Source organism: Ranitomeya variabilis, chromosome 2, assembly GCF_051348905.1.
Source record: "Ranitomeya variabilis isolate aRanVar5 chromosome 2, aRanVar5.hap1, whole genome shotgun sequence".
NCBI lineage: Eukaryota > Metazoa > Chordata > Amphibia > Anura > Dendrobatidae > Ranitomeya > Ranitomeya variabilis.
The window spans coordinates 821,817,696-821,836,763 of record NC_135233.1 but is presented as its reverse complement, the minus strand read 5'-3'; the positions used below and the strand labels follow the sequence as shown (position 1 = coordinate 821,836,763).

The 19,068-nt window shown below is 43.5% G+C and overlaps 1 protein-coding gene across 1 annotated transcript in view; it reads left to right on the top strand.

Annotated features, from left to right (window-relative positions):
* HCRTR2 (hypocretin receptor 2) overlaps positions 1 to 19,068 on the top strand; it is a 275,912-nt gene that overhangs the window by 70,418 nt on the left and 186,426 nt on the right. The window contains exon 2 of the mRNA XM_077290015.1: positions 14,313 to 14,491. Within this exon, the coding sequence (XP_077146130.1) occupies positions 14,313 to 14,491 (179 nt within the window). The remainder of the gene's footprint in view (positions 1 to 14,312; positions 14,492 to 19,068) is intronic.

Genomic DNA, 19,068 nt, shown 5'->3' with positions numbered 1-19,068 from the left:
AAAAAAGGCGAAACCAAAGTAGCCGAACTAGCCCGATTATTAAGGGCAAACTCGGCCAATGGCAAAAAAGTCACCCAATCATCCTGGTCAGCAGAAACAAAACATCTCAAATAAGTTTCCAAGGTCTGGTTAGTTCGCTCGGTTTGGCCATTCGTCTGAGGATGGAAGGCCGACAAAAAAGACAAATTAATGCCCATCTTAGCACAAAAGGACCGCCAAAATCTGGACACAAACTGGGATCCTCTGTCAGACACAATGTTTTCAGGGATGCCGTGCAGACGAACCACATTCTGAAAAAATAACGGAACCAAATCGGAGGAAGAAGGCAAATTAGGCAAGGGCACCAAATGGACCATTTTAGAAAAACGATCACAAACCACCCAGATGACAGAAATTCTCTGAGAGACCGGAAGATCCGAAATAAAATCCATGGAAATATGGGTCCAAGGCCTCTTAGGAACCGACAAAGGCAAAAGCAAACCAGTGTGGCACGAGAACAGCAAGGTTTAGCCCGAGCACAAATCCCACAGGACTGCACAAAGGAACGCACATCCCGCGACAAGGAAGGCCACCAGAAGGATCTAGCCACCAAATATCTGGTACCAAAAATCCCAGGATGACCCGCCAACACTGAAGAATGGACCTCGGAAATAACTCTGCTGGTCCATCTATCTGGGACAAACAGTCTCTCTGATGGACAACGGTCAGGTCTATCCGCCTGAAATTCCTGTAACACCCGTCGCAAATCTGGGGAAATGGCAGACAAAATTACCCCCTCTTTGAGGATACCAACCGGCTCAGAAACTCCAGGGGAGTCAGGCACAAAACTCCTAGAAAGAGCATCAGCCTTCACGTTCTTCGAACCAGGAAGGTACGAGACCACGAAATCGAACGCGAGAAAAACAACGACCAACGAGCCTGTCTAGGATTCAACCGCTTGGCCGATCCAAGATAAATCAAATTTTTATGATCAGTCAAGACCACCACACGATGCTTAGCTCCCTCTAGCCAGTGTCGCCACTCCGCAAATGCCCACTTCATTGCCAACAACTCCCGATTACCAACATCATAATTTCGTTCAGCCGGCGAAAATTTTCTTGAAAAGAAGGCACATGGCTTCATCACAGAGCAATCAGAACTTCTCTGTGACAAAACAGCCCCTGCTCCAATTTCAGAAGCATCAACCTCGACCTGGAAGGGAAGAGAGACATCTGGCTGACATAAAACTGGAGCCGAAGAAAACCGGCGCTTCAGCTCCTGAAAGGCCTCAACGGCTGCAGGAGACCAGTTAGTCACATCAGAACCCTTCTTGGTCAAATCCGTCAAAGGTTTAACCACACCAGAAAAATTAGCAATGAAGCGACGGTAAAAATTAGCAAAACCCAGGAACTTCTGAAGACTCTTAACCGATGTAGGTTGAGTCCAATCATGAATAGCCTGGACCTTGACTGGGTCCATCTCAATAGAAGAAGGAGAAAAAATAAAGCCCAAAAAGGAAACTTTCTGGACTCCGAAGAGACATTTGGAACCCTTCACAAACAAGGCATTGGCACGCAGGACCTGAAATACCATCCTGACCCGCTTCACATGGGATTCCCAATCATCTGAAAAGACCAAAATATCATCCAGATACACAATCATAAATTTATCCAGATATTCTCGGAAGATATCGTGCATGAAGGACTGAAACACAGAAGGGGCATTAGAAAGTCCAAAAGGCATCACCAAGTACTCAAAATGGCCTTCGGGCGTATTAAATGCTGTTTTCCATTCATCGCCCTGTTTTATACGCACAAGATTATACGCACCGCGAAGATCTATCTTGGTGAACCAACTAGACCCCCTAATCCGAGCAAACAGATCAGACAACAATGGCAAGGGATACTGGAATTTGACCGTGATTTTATTTAGAAGGCGATAATCTATACAGGGTCTCAACGAACCATCCTTCTTGGCCACAAAAAATAATCCCGTACCAAGAGGGGACGAGGAGGGGCGAATATGTCCCTTCTCCAAAGACTCCTTTACATAGCTCTGCATAGCGGCATGCTCTGGTACAGACAAATTAAACAGTCGTCCCTTAGGGAACTTACTACCAGGAATCAAATTTATAGCACAATCACAATCCCTATGAGGAGGTAGGGCACTGGATTTGGGCTCATCAAATACATCCTGGTAGTCCGACAAAAACTCAGGGACTTCAGAAGGAGTAGAGGAAGCAATTGATACCAAGGGAGCATCGCCATGAATTCCCTGGCAACCCCAACTCAACACAGATATAGCTTTCCAATCCAGGACTGGATTATGAGCCTGCAACCATGGCAGACCCAACACGACAATGTCATGCAAATTATATAACACAAGAAAGCGAATCACCTCCTGATGTGCAGGAGTCATACACATGGTCACTTGAGTCCAGTATTGAGGTTTATTCTTGGCCAATGGTGTAGCATCAATTCCCTTCAATGGAATAGGGAACTGTAATTGCTCAAGGATGAAACCACAGCGCTTGGCAAATGACAAATCCATCAGATTCAGGGCGGCACCTGAATCTACAAAAGCCATAACTGAGTAGGATGACAGAGAGCGAATCAAAGTAACAGACAAAATGAATTTAGGCTGTACAGTACCAATGGTGACAGATCTAGCAAAGTTTTTTGTGCGCTTAGAGCATGCTGAGATAACATGAGCTGAATCACCACAGTAAAAGCACAACCCATTCTGACGTCTATGATTTTGCCGTTCAATTCTGGTCAGAATCCTATCACATTGCATAGACTCAGGTTTCTGTTCAGAAAACACCGCCAGATGGTGCGCAGGCTTGCGCTCCCGCAAACACCGATCAATCTGAATGGCCAAAGCCATTGACTCATTCAGACTCGCAGGCGTGGGGAACCCCACCATAACATTCTTAATGGCTTCAGAAAGACCTTCTCTGAAATTTGCAGCCAGGGCACACTCATTCCATTGAGTAAGCACCCACCATTTCCGAAATTTTTGACAATACACCTCAGCTTCATCCTGACCCTGAGAGAGAGCCAGCAAGGCCTTTTCTGCCTGGTTCTCCAGATTAGGTTCCTCATAAAGCAATCCAAGCGCCAGAAAAAACGCATCCACATTCAGCAATGCAGGATCTCCTGGCGCCAGGGAGAAGGCCCAATCTTGAGGGTCGCCGCGTAACACAGAGATAACAATTCTAACTTGCTGAGCGGAATTACCAGAGGAATGAGGTCTCAAAGAAAGAAATAATTTACAATTATTCTTAAAATTCAGAAACCTAGATCTATCTCCAGAAAAAAACTCAGGAATAGGTACTTTTGGCTCAGACATAGGACTGTGAACAACAAAATCCTGAATGCTTTGCACCCTTGCAGCAAGATGATCCACACTAGAAGTCAGACTCTGAATATCCATGTCTGCAGCTGAACTCAAAGCCACCCAGAGGAGAGAAGCAGGACAGACTGCAGAGCAGAAAAAAAAATTGAACTCAGGATTTCTCTTATCCCACTTTTGCGATGCATTTAACACTTTTGGCTTGTTGCACTGTTATGATCCTAGTGGCTAAGGATCACAAATCTAACCAGCTAAGTAGAAAATAATAGGACGAGCTCTGGGGATGTGGTAACTGGACTAACCGCAAACCTGATCCTAACCGCACACACTATAGGCAGCCGTGGAACGTTTCCTGAAATCCTAGACGTCTCTTCACGGCCTGAGAAACTGACTACCCCTAAAGAGAAAGTAAAGACCTCACTTGCCTCAGAGAAATCCCCCAGAGATATAGAAGCCCCCCACAAATAATAACGGGGAGTTAAGAGGAAAAGACAAACGCAGAGATGAAACAGGTTAAGCAAATGAGGCCCGCTAACGCTAGATAGCAGAAAATAGCAAGGGATCTGTGCGGTCAGTAAAAACCCTATGCAAAAATATCCACGCAGAGAATGCGAGAACCCCCACACCAACTAACGATGTGGGGGGAGCAACTCAGCACCCCAGAGCACCAGCAAGCAGGGAAATCACATATTAGCAAGCTGGACAAAATCTCATCATATACTAGGAAACATCTTGAACACAGATGAGCAAAAATAAGCAAACAGAACTTAGCTTCTCTTGGAGAGACTGATAACGGATGTAGACAGGAGCAATCAGAATAGCACTGAATACAACGGCAACAGGCAAGGAATGAAGGACCAGGTGGATTAAATAGGAAACCTAACTAGCAGATGACGAGACAGCTGATCCTGCCAGAAACCTGCAAAATAACAAAAAGAGCCACCAGGAGGAGCCCAAAGAGAGAACTCACACAGTACCACTCATGACCACAGGAGGGAGCCCGGAAACAGAGTTCACAACAGGGAGCCAAGCACCGCGTTGTGGTCTTGACCGATCATAAGAATCTGATTTACCTCGAGTCGGCCAAGCGGCTGAACCCTAGACAGGCTCGATGGTCCCTGTTTTTCTCCCATTTTGATTTTGTGGTCTCGTATCTTCTGGGATCTAAGAATGTTAAGGCTGATGCCCTCTCTAGGAGTTTTTTGCCTGATTCTCCTGGAGTCCTTGAGCCGGTTGGCATTCTTAAGGAAGGGGTGATTCTTTCTGCCATCTCCCCTGATTTGCGGCGGGTGCTTCAGGAATTTCAGGCTGATAAACCTGACCGCTGTCCAGTGGGGAAGCTGTTTGTTCCTGATAGATGGACTAGTAAGGTAATTTCTGAGGTTCATTGTTCAGTGTTGGCTGGTCATCCTGGGATTTTTGGTACCAGAGATTTGGTTGCTAGGTCCTTTTGGTGGCCTTCCTTGTCGCGGGATGTGCGTTCTTTTGTGCAGTCCTGTGGGACTTGTGCCCGGGCCAAGCCTTGCTGTTCCCACGCTAGTGGGTTGCTTTTGCCTTTGCCAGTCCCTGAGAGGCACTGGACGCATATTTCTATGGATTTTATTTCGGATCTTCCTGTTTCCCAGAAGATGTCTGTTATCTGGGTGGTTTGTGACCGGTTCTCTAAAATGGTCCATTTGTTACCTTTGCCTAAATTGCCTTCCTCCTCTGATTTGGTTCCATTGTTTTTTCAGCATGTGGTTCGTTTGCATGGCATTCCGGAGAATATTGTGTCTGACAGAGGTTCCCAGTTTGTTTCTAGGTTTTGGCGGGCCTTTTGTGCTAGGATGGGCATTGATTTGTCTTTTTCTTCGGCGTTCCATCCTCAGACAAATGGCCAAACTGAGCGAACTAATCAGACCTTGGAAACCTATTTGAGATGCTTTGTGTCTGCTGATCAGGATGATTGGGTGGCTTTCTTGCCGTTGGACGAGTTTGCCCTTAATAATCGGGCTAGTTCGGCTACTTTGGTTTCGCCTTCCTTTTGTAATTTTGGTTTTCATCCTCGTTTTTCTTCGGGGCAGGTTGAGCCTTCTGATTGTCCTGGTGTGGATTCTGTGGTGGACAGGTTACAGCAGATTTGGACTCATGTGGTAGACAATTTGACGTTGTCTCAGGAAAAGGCTCAACGTTTTGCTAACCGCCGTCGGTGTGTTGGTCCCCGGCTTCGGGTGGGGGATTTAGTCTGGTTATCTTCTCGTCATGTTCCTATGAAGGTTTCTTCCCCTAAGTTCAAGCCTCGGTTTATTGGTCCTTATAAGTTTTCTGAGATTATCAATCCGGTGTCTTTTCATTTGGCCCTTCCAGCCTCTTTTGCCATCCATAATGTTTTCCATAGATCTTTGTTGCGGAGATATGTGGTGCCCGTTGTTCCCTCGGTTGATCCTCCTGCCCCGGTGTTGGTGGAGGGGGAGTTGGAATATGTGGTGGAGAAAATTTTGGATTCTCGTTTTTCGAGGCGGAAGCTTCAGTATCTTGTCAAGTGGAAGGGTTATGGCCAGGAGGATAATTCTTGGGTTGTTGCCTCCGATGTCCATGCCGCCGATTTGGTTCATGCCTTTCACTTGGCTCGCCCTGATCGGCCTGGGGGCTCTGGTGAGGGTTCGGTGACCCCTCCTCAAGGGGGGGTACTGTTGTGAATTCCGCTCTTGGGCTCCCTCCGGTGGTTTTGAGTGGAACTGCTGCTCCTTGGATTTAGCAGTCAGCAGCTGCTTCCACTGATTGTCTTTCTGGCTCGGCTATTTATCCTGGCTCTATCCTTCAGCCTGTGCCAGTTGTCAATGGTTCCTGGATGGATTCACATCTCTCTTGGATTTCCCTGATATTCTGACCAGTTCAGCAAAGATAAGTCCTTGCTTTGTTCTTTTGCAGTCCTTTTGTTGTGGACTTAATCTTTCAGCACATTCTATGTTTTTTTTCTAGTCCAGCTTGTCAGTATGGATTTATTCAGATAAGCTGGAAGCTCTGGGAAGCAGATTTACCCTCCACACCTTTAGTCAGGTGTGGAGATTTTTGTAAACTCTGTGGTGGATTTTTCTAGTTTTTAATACTGACCGCACAGTATTCTGTCCTGTTCTATCAATCTAGCTAGAGTGGCCTCCTTTTGCTACATCCTGGTTTCATTCTGTGTATGTCATTTCCCTCTCCACTCACAGTCAATATTTGTGGGGGGCTGTCTGTCCTTTGGGAATTTTCTCTGAGGCAAGATAGCTTTCCAGTTTCTATCTTTAGGGGTAGTTAGTCCTCCGGCTGTGATGAGGTGTCTAGGGAGTGACAGGAACATCCCACGGCTACTTCTAGTGTTGTGTTAAGCTCAGGAACTGCGGTCAGTACAGGTACCACCTCCTCCAGAGCACGTCCCATGTTGCTCCTAAACCACCAGTTCATAACAGTAATGATTTTTGAGTTGATGTCAGCTGTGAAATGTCTGCTAGCATCAAACCCAGTGGTTAGTAATGGAGAGGCATCTATAAGATACCCCATTACTAATCCTGTAGTAAAAAGTAATAAACAAATACACAAAAAAGTCCTTTAATTGTACAAAGCACTCCTTGATCTTCTTTCATACATCTGTTACCCTTAAAAAATAAAACAATCCAAAGGGGCCCGAATTAAATCCTTCCTATATCCTATGACGATCTCCAACTCTGCTCTATCTAGAAGCAGTGCTGAGTAATGACATCAGTAATATGACCGCTCAGCAAGGCTGCCGGAACAAAAGGGCTGCAAAATGTGAATACGGATACTGTGATGAGCGCTGATGTCACTAAGGTTATCGCAGTTCACAGGCAATGAATTACGGTAACCTTAGTGATGTCATCGCTTGCAGAGTGCTAAATTTCTCACTTTGATTTTTGATGTTGGCAAGGTCACCTCAGTCATAGAAGCTGGTTGGTTCTCACGCTGCACAGGTCCAGTGCCAGACTGATGAACGAACGGGAGTCTGGCACTCAGCACTCCAGCACTCATCAGTCCGGCACTCGATCTGCCGGGAGACATGGTGGCTGTGAACTCTGGTAACCTTAAAGGTTAGCAGATTTCAAAGCCACCAGGTCTCCAGGCAGCTTTGAGGTCAAAAATTCTTAAAGAAACCTTTAATGCTCTGTCAGGAGCACCTTTGGCACTCTTGAGTTCAGGTGCAGTGACAGGCACAGATTGTAAAACCACCTATAATATCCAATCTCAATTTCAGGTCTGTTCCTGAATCAATTTTACATTCTTCCACCTCATCTTGCGATAAAATGTCACTCTCTTCCCCTAAATCTTCACTCAGTGTGGGGTCTCCTTCATTATCATTATCATGAAGGGCATTAGATATATCACACATTTCACTGGCCTTTTCAGCAGAGAATCTGAAGCAAGAGAGAGAGTACATGTTAGGGCGCAATGTGCCTAAGGAGCCACCCTTTTTTTTTCTAGAAAACCCTACATATTTCCACAAACTTTGCATTAATCATTCATAAAACAAGTCAAATAAACAATTGTTATGAATAAAAAGATAAAATACTAACGTTCAAATGTGAGAGGAGTTTAAGTGCCGCAAGAATGAAAAGCCATAAATGTCATATCTACTCTTCAGAATGTCTGCTGCTTTACTGTGAAATCAGGTTTCAAAGAGTGTGTAAAAACAGGGCATAACTGATAAGAGGGAGATTTTCTGATAATTTGAAGAAAGAAGATGGAGAGAGAAACAAAACTATTTGAGCTGTGCCTGTCAGATCAGCTGCGCCTGACAGAGGGTTAAGAAAGACTTTTACACCAGCCCTCAGCCACCCCAGAAATGGTGCATCCATTTAATGTGTCAGTTCTGGTGCTTAGCCTTGGCTCTTCCCTCTGGCCTTGGTGAATTTGCCAATGAGGTGATGGTTTAGGGGTTGATGTAAGCTATGTAATGTGTTCTGACATCAATCCAAGGGGTTAGTAATGGAGACGCATCTATAAGATATCCCAATTAACCCCATAGTCAAAAGTAATAAAAACTCTCTGAAAAGGCCTTTAACTGCACAAAATACTCCCAGACCCTCTTTTACTTATGTATTACCTTTAAAATATAAAATAATCCATAAAAGTCCTCCATAAATCTATCCCACTTCCTACAACAATCCTCGACTCCCCGGAAGCGTGTGAATCTCACTGCTGTGACGAGCGCTGATGTCAGTAAGGTTATCATGGTTCACAGCCAATGAACTGCAGTAACTGTAGTGACATCACCACTTGCAGAGTGATAAATTTCTCACTCTGTGAGTGTTGATGTTGGCAAGGTCACCTCAGTAATAAAAGCTGGTTCTCACGCTACACAGCATCAGTGAGTGACTTATGAATGACCGTGAGTCCAGCACTTGCCACTCTGGCAATCATCATTCTAGCACTTGAGCCTGTAAGGTTACCTGAGTTCTCCCAGCAGCTGTGAGACCCGGAAACCTTAAGGTAGCCTTAAAGAAAGACTTTAAGGTCACTGGAGTTTCCAGCTGCCGGGAAACCTGGAAGCTTTGGACTAAAATTACCTTGGATGTGAATTTTATTGGATTTGTGAATGAATGAATGAAAAAAAATAACTTGGAGTCCCACCTATTTTTAATAACCAGCCAAGGGAAAGCAGACAATTGTGGGATGGTATTAATATTCTCAGAAGCGGACAATAAACATGGAGCTTCCCAAGCTATTAATATCAGGTCACAGTTGTCTGCATAGCTTTTGCTGGTTTTTAAAAAGGGGGGACCCTCAAAAAAATGACATGGTGGTTTTTAATAAATGGCAGCTAAACAGACAGCTAAGGGCTGATCTTAATGGGTTGGAAAGAGACCGTGAAGTCACTGCCATTCACAGCTGCTGGGCATTGCAGACTGCTGCGGTTTCCTACACTATCACACAGAGGACAGCATGTGAGCCTGCGACTGTGACCGGTTGTGAAAAGGTTACTGCCAGTCAGGCGTCCACAGATTACTACTCTTATTGTGATAGCAGCAAGAGCAGATGATGCTGATGAGAGTATTCACCAGCTGATGCCTCTGCATAGTAAAAAATAAGTCACTTACTGGATTAGTAATGGGGCGCCTGATAGATGCCTCTCCATTGCTAACCTATGGGCTTGAAGTCAGCTAACATTTCAAAGCTGACATCAATTTCATAAACTATTACCCCTATTGCCATCGCACCAGGGCAATTGAGAAAAGCTGAGGCTAAGCATCAGAACAGGGGCATCCAATAGAGGCTCCATTTTTGAGGCTGCTGGGTGCTGCTATTTTTAGGCTGGGGGGGTCAATATTCATGGCCCTTCCCAGCCTATTAATATCAGCCTGCAGCTGTCTACCTTGCCTTAGCTTGTTATTAGTGTTGAGCGAATGGTGAATTATTCAGAATAATTTCTAATATCCGTGTATTCTTACCGAACAATGAATCCAATGCAAGTCATTGGGAAAGCCGAATATTTTTCTTTTGGACCAAACAAACAGGTCTGGGAGCCTGAGAAAAAAGCTGAAATGGAGTGTAAATAGCTTAAACTAAATGGTAACAGCATTTAGAAGATGCCTGCATGTCTTTTTGACTCACATATTCTATCTTGGAATAATATTCTCAGACTATTGGCCTGGTTTTACGGATTTATAAAAAGACTTATCAAACCAAACCTACATTTTTTAAAGGGAAAAATGCTAAGAAACATTCTTTCCTTCATAATTACATGTATATAATGCAAAATAAAAAAAATTCTGGCACTTAGCCTCACTTTTCACACTTGCCCTGTAGTGGTGGCAAGTGGGGTAATAGTTGTGGGGGTTGATGTCACCTTTGTGACATCAAGCACCAAGGTTAGTAATAGAGAGACATCAATTAGACGCCCCCATTACTAACCCCATAGTCAAGTTGTTAAAAAATCACAGACACCCAGTAAAAAGTCCTTTAATTGAAATAAAGACACAGACTCCTTTAATATTCTAAATTAAACCATACTTACTGTCACATCTAATTCCCCGACGCTCTCAGTCTCCTGTAATATAAGTAAAATAATAAACCAGCAATATACCCATACCTGTCCATCGTTGTATCCCACGCAGTAATCCATATCTGGGGGATATACAGTTTTCAACCAGGCCAGTGCCAAGATGCGACCATCCCGGCTGAAAACCACTGGTGAATGAGCTGCTGAGAGCGGAGCTTCAGTGACTAGCGGTGACATCACTGAAGCTGTGCTCCCTCACAGCCTGAACTGTGAAGAACCCTGGAACGTGGAAAATGACAGTGCATTTTACCATGGTCCAGAGTTTATGCACTTGCAATAATAACACCCAGTTGCCTGACTATCACTCTCTCTCATATTAAATCTCTCCATAATCCCTATGCTAACTCCACCTAACAAGGAACTAACCTTCACCCTCAGTAACTCTTAGAAGAGCTTTTTGGAATCACAAACTCTCCTCTCCCTGTATGCTGCTTTTACTCTCCCCATGCTCACACTAACTACCTTCTCACTACACTGTTTTGGCTACAATGTGTGCTAGATGGCGCAGGCAGGCATTAAATAACCCCTATGATGCTGGAAGGCCAGCCAATCACAGTAATGCCACACCAAAGATGATGGTGGCATTACTGTGACTGGCAAGCAAGCCCACCATGTTCATTGGCTGCAAATAAATCGCCAAACATGCTGGGCGGGTCACTTGAATATACTGAGGCAAATAGCAAATTGCAAATAGCAACGAATAGCTCGAATAACGTACTATATGTGCGCATAATGAATAGTGCCGAATGTATTCGCTCATCACTACTTGTTATTTAAAAATAGGGGGACCCACATCAATTTTTAGGGTTCCTCCTATTTTTAATAACTATCTAAGGGAAATCAGACTGCTGCGGGCTGACAATAGTAGTGTGGGAAGCTGCAAGGATATTGGCCCTTCCCAGGCTAAAAATACCAGCTCCCAGCTGGCTGTTTTCCCTCAGCTGGTTTTTAAAATGAAAGGGACCGAACAACTTTTTTTTTATTATTTATTCATTTACTTTCAGGCTGGATCATGTGTTGCATTGGCCAATTTACAGCCATGGCTGTGATAGAGCCAGAAGTGCCCATATCCTTAAAGCTTGTTGATTGGCTGCACTGCAGTCTTTCAACATGCTTTATTAGACTTCTGGAATCAAATAGGAAACTGAACATGCAGTAAGTAATCTGGGGTTGGGGTCTGGTACAGAACACTGGAAGTCAGGTACAAATCCTGATCTTTCCAGTTCAGGTTTGCTTATTCCTAGTTATAATCACTAAAAGCTAACTAACCAACTGTCACTGTAAGAGTGGTTGTAACCATGGATAACCTAAGCTATTACTAGTATTGCTAGTATTTTTATTATCATACCTAATACATATGTGGATATGATTTTGGAGATGGGAATACCCCTTAAAGCATTTAACCCCTTTATGACCTTGGGATTTTCCATTTTTCCGTGTTCGTTTTTTGCTCCCCTTTTTCCCAGAGCCATAACTTTTTTATTTTTTCCGTCAATATGGCCATGTGAGGGCTTATTTTTTTGAAACAAGTTGTACTTTTGAACGACATCTTTGGTTTTACCATGTCGTGTACTAAAAAACGGGAAAAAAATTCCAAGTGCGGTGAAATTGCAAAAAAAGTGCAATCCCACAATAGTTTTTTGATTGGCTTTTTTACTAGGTTCACTAAATGCTAAAACTGACAAGCCATTATGATTCTCCAGGTCATTATGAGTTCATAGACACCAAACATGTCTAGGTTCTCTTTTATCTAAGTGGTGAAATAAATGTTCAAACTTTGCTAAAAAAAAAAAAAATTGTGCCATTTTCCGATACCCGTAGCGTGTCAATTTTTCAAGATCTGGGGTCAGGTGAGAACCTATTTTTTGCATGCTGAGCTGGCGTTTTTAATGATAGCATTTTGGTGCAGATACATTCTTTTGATCGCCCGTTATTGCATTTTAATGCAATGTCATGGTGACCAAAAAAAGTAATTCTGGCGTTTCAAATGTTTTTCTCGCTACGCCGCTTAGCGATCTGGTTAATCCTTTTTTTATTGATAGATCGGGTGATTCTGAACGTGACGTTACCAAATATGTGTAGGCTTGATTTTTTTTATTGATTTATTTTGAATGGGGCGAAAGGGGGGGTGATTTAAACTTTTATATTTTTTTATTTTTCTCACATTTTTTTAACTTTTTTTTACTTTTGCCATGCTTCAATAACCTCCATGGGAGGCTAGAAGCTGGCACCACTCGATCTGCTATGCAGCAGAAATGCAGGTGTGCTATGAACGCCGACCACAGGGGGCGCTCACAGCAGGCTGGCATCAGTAACCATAGAGGTCTCAAGGACCTCTATGGTTACCATTCTGATGCATCGCTGACCCTCGATCATGTGACAGGGTCGGCGATGCGCTCATTTCCGGCCAGAAGCGCCGGTTAAATGCCTCTGTCAGCGTTTGACAGTGGCATTTAACTAGTTAATAGCGGCAGGTGAATCACGATTTCACCCATCGCTATTGCAGGCACATGTCAGCTGTTCAAAACAGCTGACATGTCCCGGCTTTGACATGGGCTCACCGCCAGAGCTCTGCATCAAAGCGCGATATCTGACCTCGCACGTACTATCCCGTCTGAGGTCAGAAAGAGGTTAAGCAGAAAGAGTTAAGCATAATTAATAGTGATGAGCGAGTATACTCGTTTCTCAGGTTTTCCCGAGCACGCTCAGGTGATCTCTGTGTATTTGTTAGTGGTTGGACATTTAGTTTTAATTGCCTCAGGTGAATGATTTACAGCTACTAGCCAGGCTGAGTACATGTGGGGGTTGCCTGGTTGCTAGGGAATCCCCACATGTAATCAAGCTGGCTAATAGCTGTAAATCATTCAGCTGAGGCGAAGAAAACTATATCTCCGAACACTAACAAATACTCGGAGATCACCCAAGCATGCTCGGGAGAACCCAAGCAACGAGTATATTTGCTCATCACTAATAATTAACATAAAGCACAAGATATGCTTCCTGCAGTTGTCCAGTGAAGCTCTACAGAAGAAAGAAAAAAGTCAAATAAAATCAACTCAAATCCAGTGGTTGCACACTAGAAATATGAGGTTCACAAAGCACACCAAGATTGCTCACAAAACCCTCTTCAAACCACAGGAGAGATAATGGTGTGACTGCCCAGCACAAAATACATTGGTACCCCTCATCCAGATGTTTCATCCAGTTCATCCATGTCTATGATTTCCTTTGATTTCACTAGCTTTACACAACAAACAATGGCCCTATATCTCTGGAATATTAGAAATGAACATACTTACATTCTATTGTACAAATAGTGAATGCATTTGTGAGAGTGAAAGCATTCTAATATTTTACAGAAAAGACATCAATGTCTGTTGCATTAAACTTTTGAGTTGAAAGTAAACACTATACTTGATTTAGCTAGAAAAAACATTTAGTTGAGGAGAACAAGTGTATAATGAGCTTAGCTATCTCTTTCTGTGCTGTGACCTAAAGGAATGGAAAGTAACTCTCATGGTTTTTTTTGTTTATACACTAAGAGCAATCAAGTATAGTGGTCTACCAAAATAATCTGAAGACTTTGGTCACATTGACTCTGTCGGCACTGCATTTAATTGAAGCTGTAATGAACCCTATCAAGTTATAATTTTGTCTGAAGTTCTGTTGAGCATTTCATAGTTTTGACAGCAACAATACTTGCTTATGCTGTAAAAAATATATATAAAAAAAAAACATAAATAGAAATCTAATGCAAATGTAAACAAAGTCAGTCCTATTCTTTTACTTATTACCTTTTCCCATTACTGTAGCTGCTACAGAAACAATGAAAGCGGTTATATAAAATGACAATATACGACTTTATGTAATCCATCAGACGCATCATATAGTATTTATTTAGCACTTTTATTTCATTTGCATTAAAATATGTATATCTTTTTAGTTTGTCTTGCAGTTTGGAAGAATCATCACATGAGGACTGTCACCAACTATTTTATAGTCAACTTGTCACTTGCAGATGTGCTTGTTACTATCACTTGTCTTCCAGCAACATTGGTAGTTGACATAACCGAAACTTGGTTCTTTGGGAAAACTCTTTGCAAAGTAATTCCCTATTTACAGGTACAGTAATCTTGTTGTCCTGCAATTTGTTTATTCACCACGACCTTGCACTAAAAAATAATAATATGTAAAACATATTAAAATGTACTTGATACAAATGGACATGTTCAAGCTAATTAAAGAAATATGATCTATACTCTTGTCATTATGATCAGGTGACCATGCTACAATAGTTATAATACTTTTATAAGTTTAGTATGGTTTTATTATACTTTGGAATAAAATGGAAAAGTTCTTTAAAGGGAACCTGTCACTCCCCCCAGGCGTTTTTAACTAAAAGAGCCACCTTGTGCAGCAGTAATGCTGCATTCTGACAAGGTGGCTCTTTTAGTTATTGGTGCTGTAACTGCAGAAATAATAATTTTTTTAATTTGTCCTAAATACCTTTCTTCAGTCAAGGAGGCAGGCCTTTCCCCCCTGCTGCAGACGCCACACAGATGTCACTCAAGTCTTCTTGGCGCCGGATGCCGCCTCCTCAGCGCTGTTTTGAAATCAGCCGGCGCCTGCACTCTTTTCTCCTGCCTGGTGCAGGTGCAGTGAGCGTTGCCCGTCTGTCCTCATATGCAGTCTAGCTGACTGCGCCTGTGCGGCCACCCTGCCTGTGAATCCCAGCCCCGCAATGTGAATAAATCAGAAGACACTGCGGGGCTGGGATTCACAAGTAGGGCGTCCGCACAGGCGCAGTCAGCTAGACTGTATATGAGGACAGAGGATGGGCAGCGCTCACTGTGCCTGCCCAAGGCATGACAAAGGAGCGCAGGCTGATTTCAAAACAGCGTCGAGGAGGTGGTGCCCGGCGCCAAGAAGATTTGAGTGACGGCTGTGTGGCGTCTGCAGCAGGGGGAAAGGCCTGCCTCCTTGAATGAAGAAAGGTATTTAGGACAAATTACAAAACTGATTATTTAGGCAGTTACAGCACCAATAACTAAAAGAGCCACCTTGTCAGATGCATTCTATAGTGAAGCTCAATACATGAAAGGATACTGCATAAATCATAAATAATACATCAGTTCATTTAATAGTGGGCACTCATAAACAATGTTGTATCCTCACATGCTTTGCCATTTGAAGGAGAAAGTGTGAAAGTAACAGTAAGAACCAGTAACTAAAGTTAAGATCAGCATTATTGGTAGTTTTATTGTTTATTAGAAAAAAATGAATGCAGGGAATTTATTAACAATGGCATTCTTTATTCAAGCCTTAATGAAAAGCATGCTAAACAAAGATGTGCATAAGTTATCAAATGCAAATGCCTTGCAATAAGTCAAGAACACTAAAATCTAATTTGGACAAGCCATAAAGTTTGGCTATAATTAGAAATGGGCAAACTTGAACAGTAAACAATTACTGTTTGGGCACGGACCTGAACATGGACTTCTTCAGGAATTCCATGTTACTGTTTTGGGTTTGGCACCCTAAACATCGGGTGCTTTCACACTGTCATCTCCATGACAGCATGAGAAACACCGGCGGTTCTTATAGGCAGTAAGATTAGTAGCACCAGTCAGAGTGTTGTGGCTCCCACACTGTCAAATGACAGCGTGAGCCAGCTGCTGTGACCAGAGGTAAAAAGTATAACAGCAAAAGCATGCGCTGGCTGATGGGAGAGTGGAGTGGGATCTGTTCCATTTTTGATAACCAGCATGGCAAAACTGACAGCTGCGGGCTGCAACCCCCAGCTGTCAGCTTTATCATGGCTAATTGTCAAGAAAAGAGGGGTCCCCATGCCTTATTTAAAAAAAAAAATTAAATAAATAATTTTAAAAAACAGCTTGGGGTTCCCCCCCCCAAGCTAAAGCAGTAGGCTAGGGTCTGGTATTCTCAGGCTGTTATTCTTAGGTTGGTAAGGGACCATGGATATTGGCCCCACCAGCCTAAAAATAACAGCCTGCATCCGACCCTGAAATGGCGCATCTATTAGATGCGCCAATTCTGGCTGTTTGCGTGGCTCTATAAGACACCTCTCCACCATTACTAATACTATAGCGAGATTGTAAATAAACATACAGCCTGAATAAAGTCCTTTATTTGAAATAAAAATACACACTGTTTTATTTTTTTATTTAAAAATAAAAAACAATGTTATGCTCACCTTATGCTCATTCCATTGAAGCCCCGTGGTCTCCTGTAAAAAAAAAAACAACCATATCCCTCACCTGTCCGACAAACTCTCCCATGCCATAATCCATGTCTGCGATAAGTGGTTCTCAGCCTGGACATTGCCAAGATTCGAGCGTCCGGCTGAAAACTGTGGGAGAATGATCTTCTGTGAGTGCAGTGTCAGATACTATCGGTGAAGTTATCGAGGTTACTGCACGTTAAGTGAAGCTATGATACTGTACGTTAACTGAGGCTATAATCCCAGCTCACTTCACTGTGAGCCAAGCCCCTGAACTTCGGTATGCTCAGTGAGATCGCCGCTAGCGCCGTTAGAAAAAGTCTTACCGTGCAACGCTGAGCTCAGTCAGTTCACCACAGTTCACTGTGAGAAATTTCAGGGCTACATATTTTCTTCACTCTATTAAAACTTGACTGTTTTGCTGAAATATAAATTTATAACTAATTTAAAACATGCAAGGAGTGCAGTAAGTGGCGGGGAAGTGGATATGCAGCTGATTGTAAACGCAGAGGTCGAGGCCGTGGTCCAGATGGAACTGTGCTGGCTAGGGGAGCACAACAAACACACTCATCCACAAGACCTATCTTCCTGTCCCACAACACAGGGGGGCAGGAGACATCATTCATGAAGCCAGAACAGTGCAAAAAGGTGGTAGGTTGAAGGGCAGATAATGTTTACAGTATCTTTTCACGCACCACCGTGTCTTCCACATTGTCCAGTCTCACTAACCGAGAGTCTGGACAACATAATTCTCACCCTGAACCTACTTCCTCCCTCCATGGCATGTCCCAGGAGACAAGAGATCCTACACTTGAACACTTCAAGGAGCTCTTTACATTTCCATTTATTGATTCTGGCTTCTCGCCCTACACATTTCAAAAGGAAAATGAGGAGCTTATGTGTAGTGATACTCAAATATTTAAGCAACCATGGTCACAAGAAGATGACGGTGGGGAACGGCAATTAGTTCATGAAAAGGTAGATGATGACTTTACCAGTGTAGGAGTCCTACTCCTTAAAAATAGGAACACATGCTTCCTGAGGCCCTCCTCTAGTTGTCTCCCAGTATGTTTTGAAGTCTCTCCTTTTAACTCCTTTCTGCCATCCGACGTACGGGGGGAGCGTGGCCGATCGCGGCCAGGTGTCAGCTGATTATCACAGCTGACACCCAGTACTAAGTGCCAGGAGCGATCACAGACCGCTCCCGGCACTTTAACCCCTGGAACACTGCAATCAAACAAGATTGCAGCCTTCCAGTGGCATAGGGAAGCTTCCCTGAGACCCTCAGAACAAGGCAATGTGATCGCGTTGATCCAAGGGTCTCCTCCCTGCAGGCCCCTGGATCCAAGATGGCCACGGGGTCCTTTTGGGTCCTGCAGGGAGGTGGCTCTTCAGTGCCTGCTGAGAGCAAGCACTGAAAAGCCTCCTACACTTCCTGTCAGATTGCAGATCTGACACAGTGCTGTGCAAAGTGTCAGAACAGCAATCTGATTTTACACTGTAGTTTTCCACCCTGGGACAATGTAAAAAAAAGTTTAAAAAAAAAATTATACTGTATAAAAATATATTTTTTTAAATTCCTAAATAAAGATAAAGAAAAAAATAAATATTGTTCAAATAAACACATTTCTTTATATAAATAAAAAAAACAATAAAAGTACACATATTTAGTATCAACACGTGCGTAACGACTCGACTGTCCCACTAGTTAACCCCTTCAGTGAACACTAGGGTTGAGGGAAAAGGATCGGACAAATTCAAAAATCGCCAACTTTCGGCAAAGTCGGGTTTCGTGAGACCCGACCCGATCCTAGTGTGGAATCGGCCATGAGGTTGGCGATCTTCGCGCCAAAGTCGCATTTCGTATGACACGTTAAGCGCCATTTTTCAGCCAATGAAGGAGGACGCAGAGTGTGGGAAGCGTGATGACATAAGTCTCGGTCCCCACCATCTTAGAGAAGGGCATGACAGTGATTGGTTGCTTTCTGCAGCGTCACAGGAGGTATAAAGGGGCGTGCACGCCAACCGCCATCTTACTTCTGCCGATCTTAGCATAGGGAGAGGTTGCTGCAGCTTCATCAGAAGAAGGGATATACTTAGGGAGGGAAGATTAACCCCCAAACCATTTGTGCTGTAGCGATTTCCACTGTCCAACACCACCTTTTTTTATGCAGGGACAGTGGAGGGTATATTTTTGTGCATCAGCTCTGTAGCTTATTAGGCTGCCTTATAAGGCTCCCTGATAGCTGCATTGCTGTTTGCACGCTTCTGTGCAAACCAACTGCTTTTTTAAAAGCAAAAATCCTGTTGCTCCTTTCTGCACAGTAATCTTGTTTATTTGTCCACACTTTTGTGTGCAGCAGTCCTTTGTAGGGTTGAGCGACTTTTGCTTTTTAAGGATCGAGTCTGGTTTCGCGAAACCCGACTTTGTCAAAAGTCGAGTTGAGTGAAATCGTCC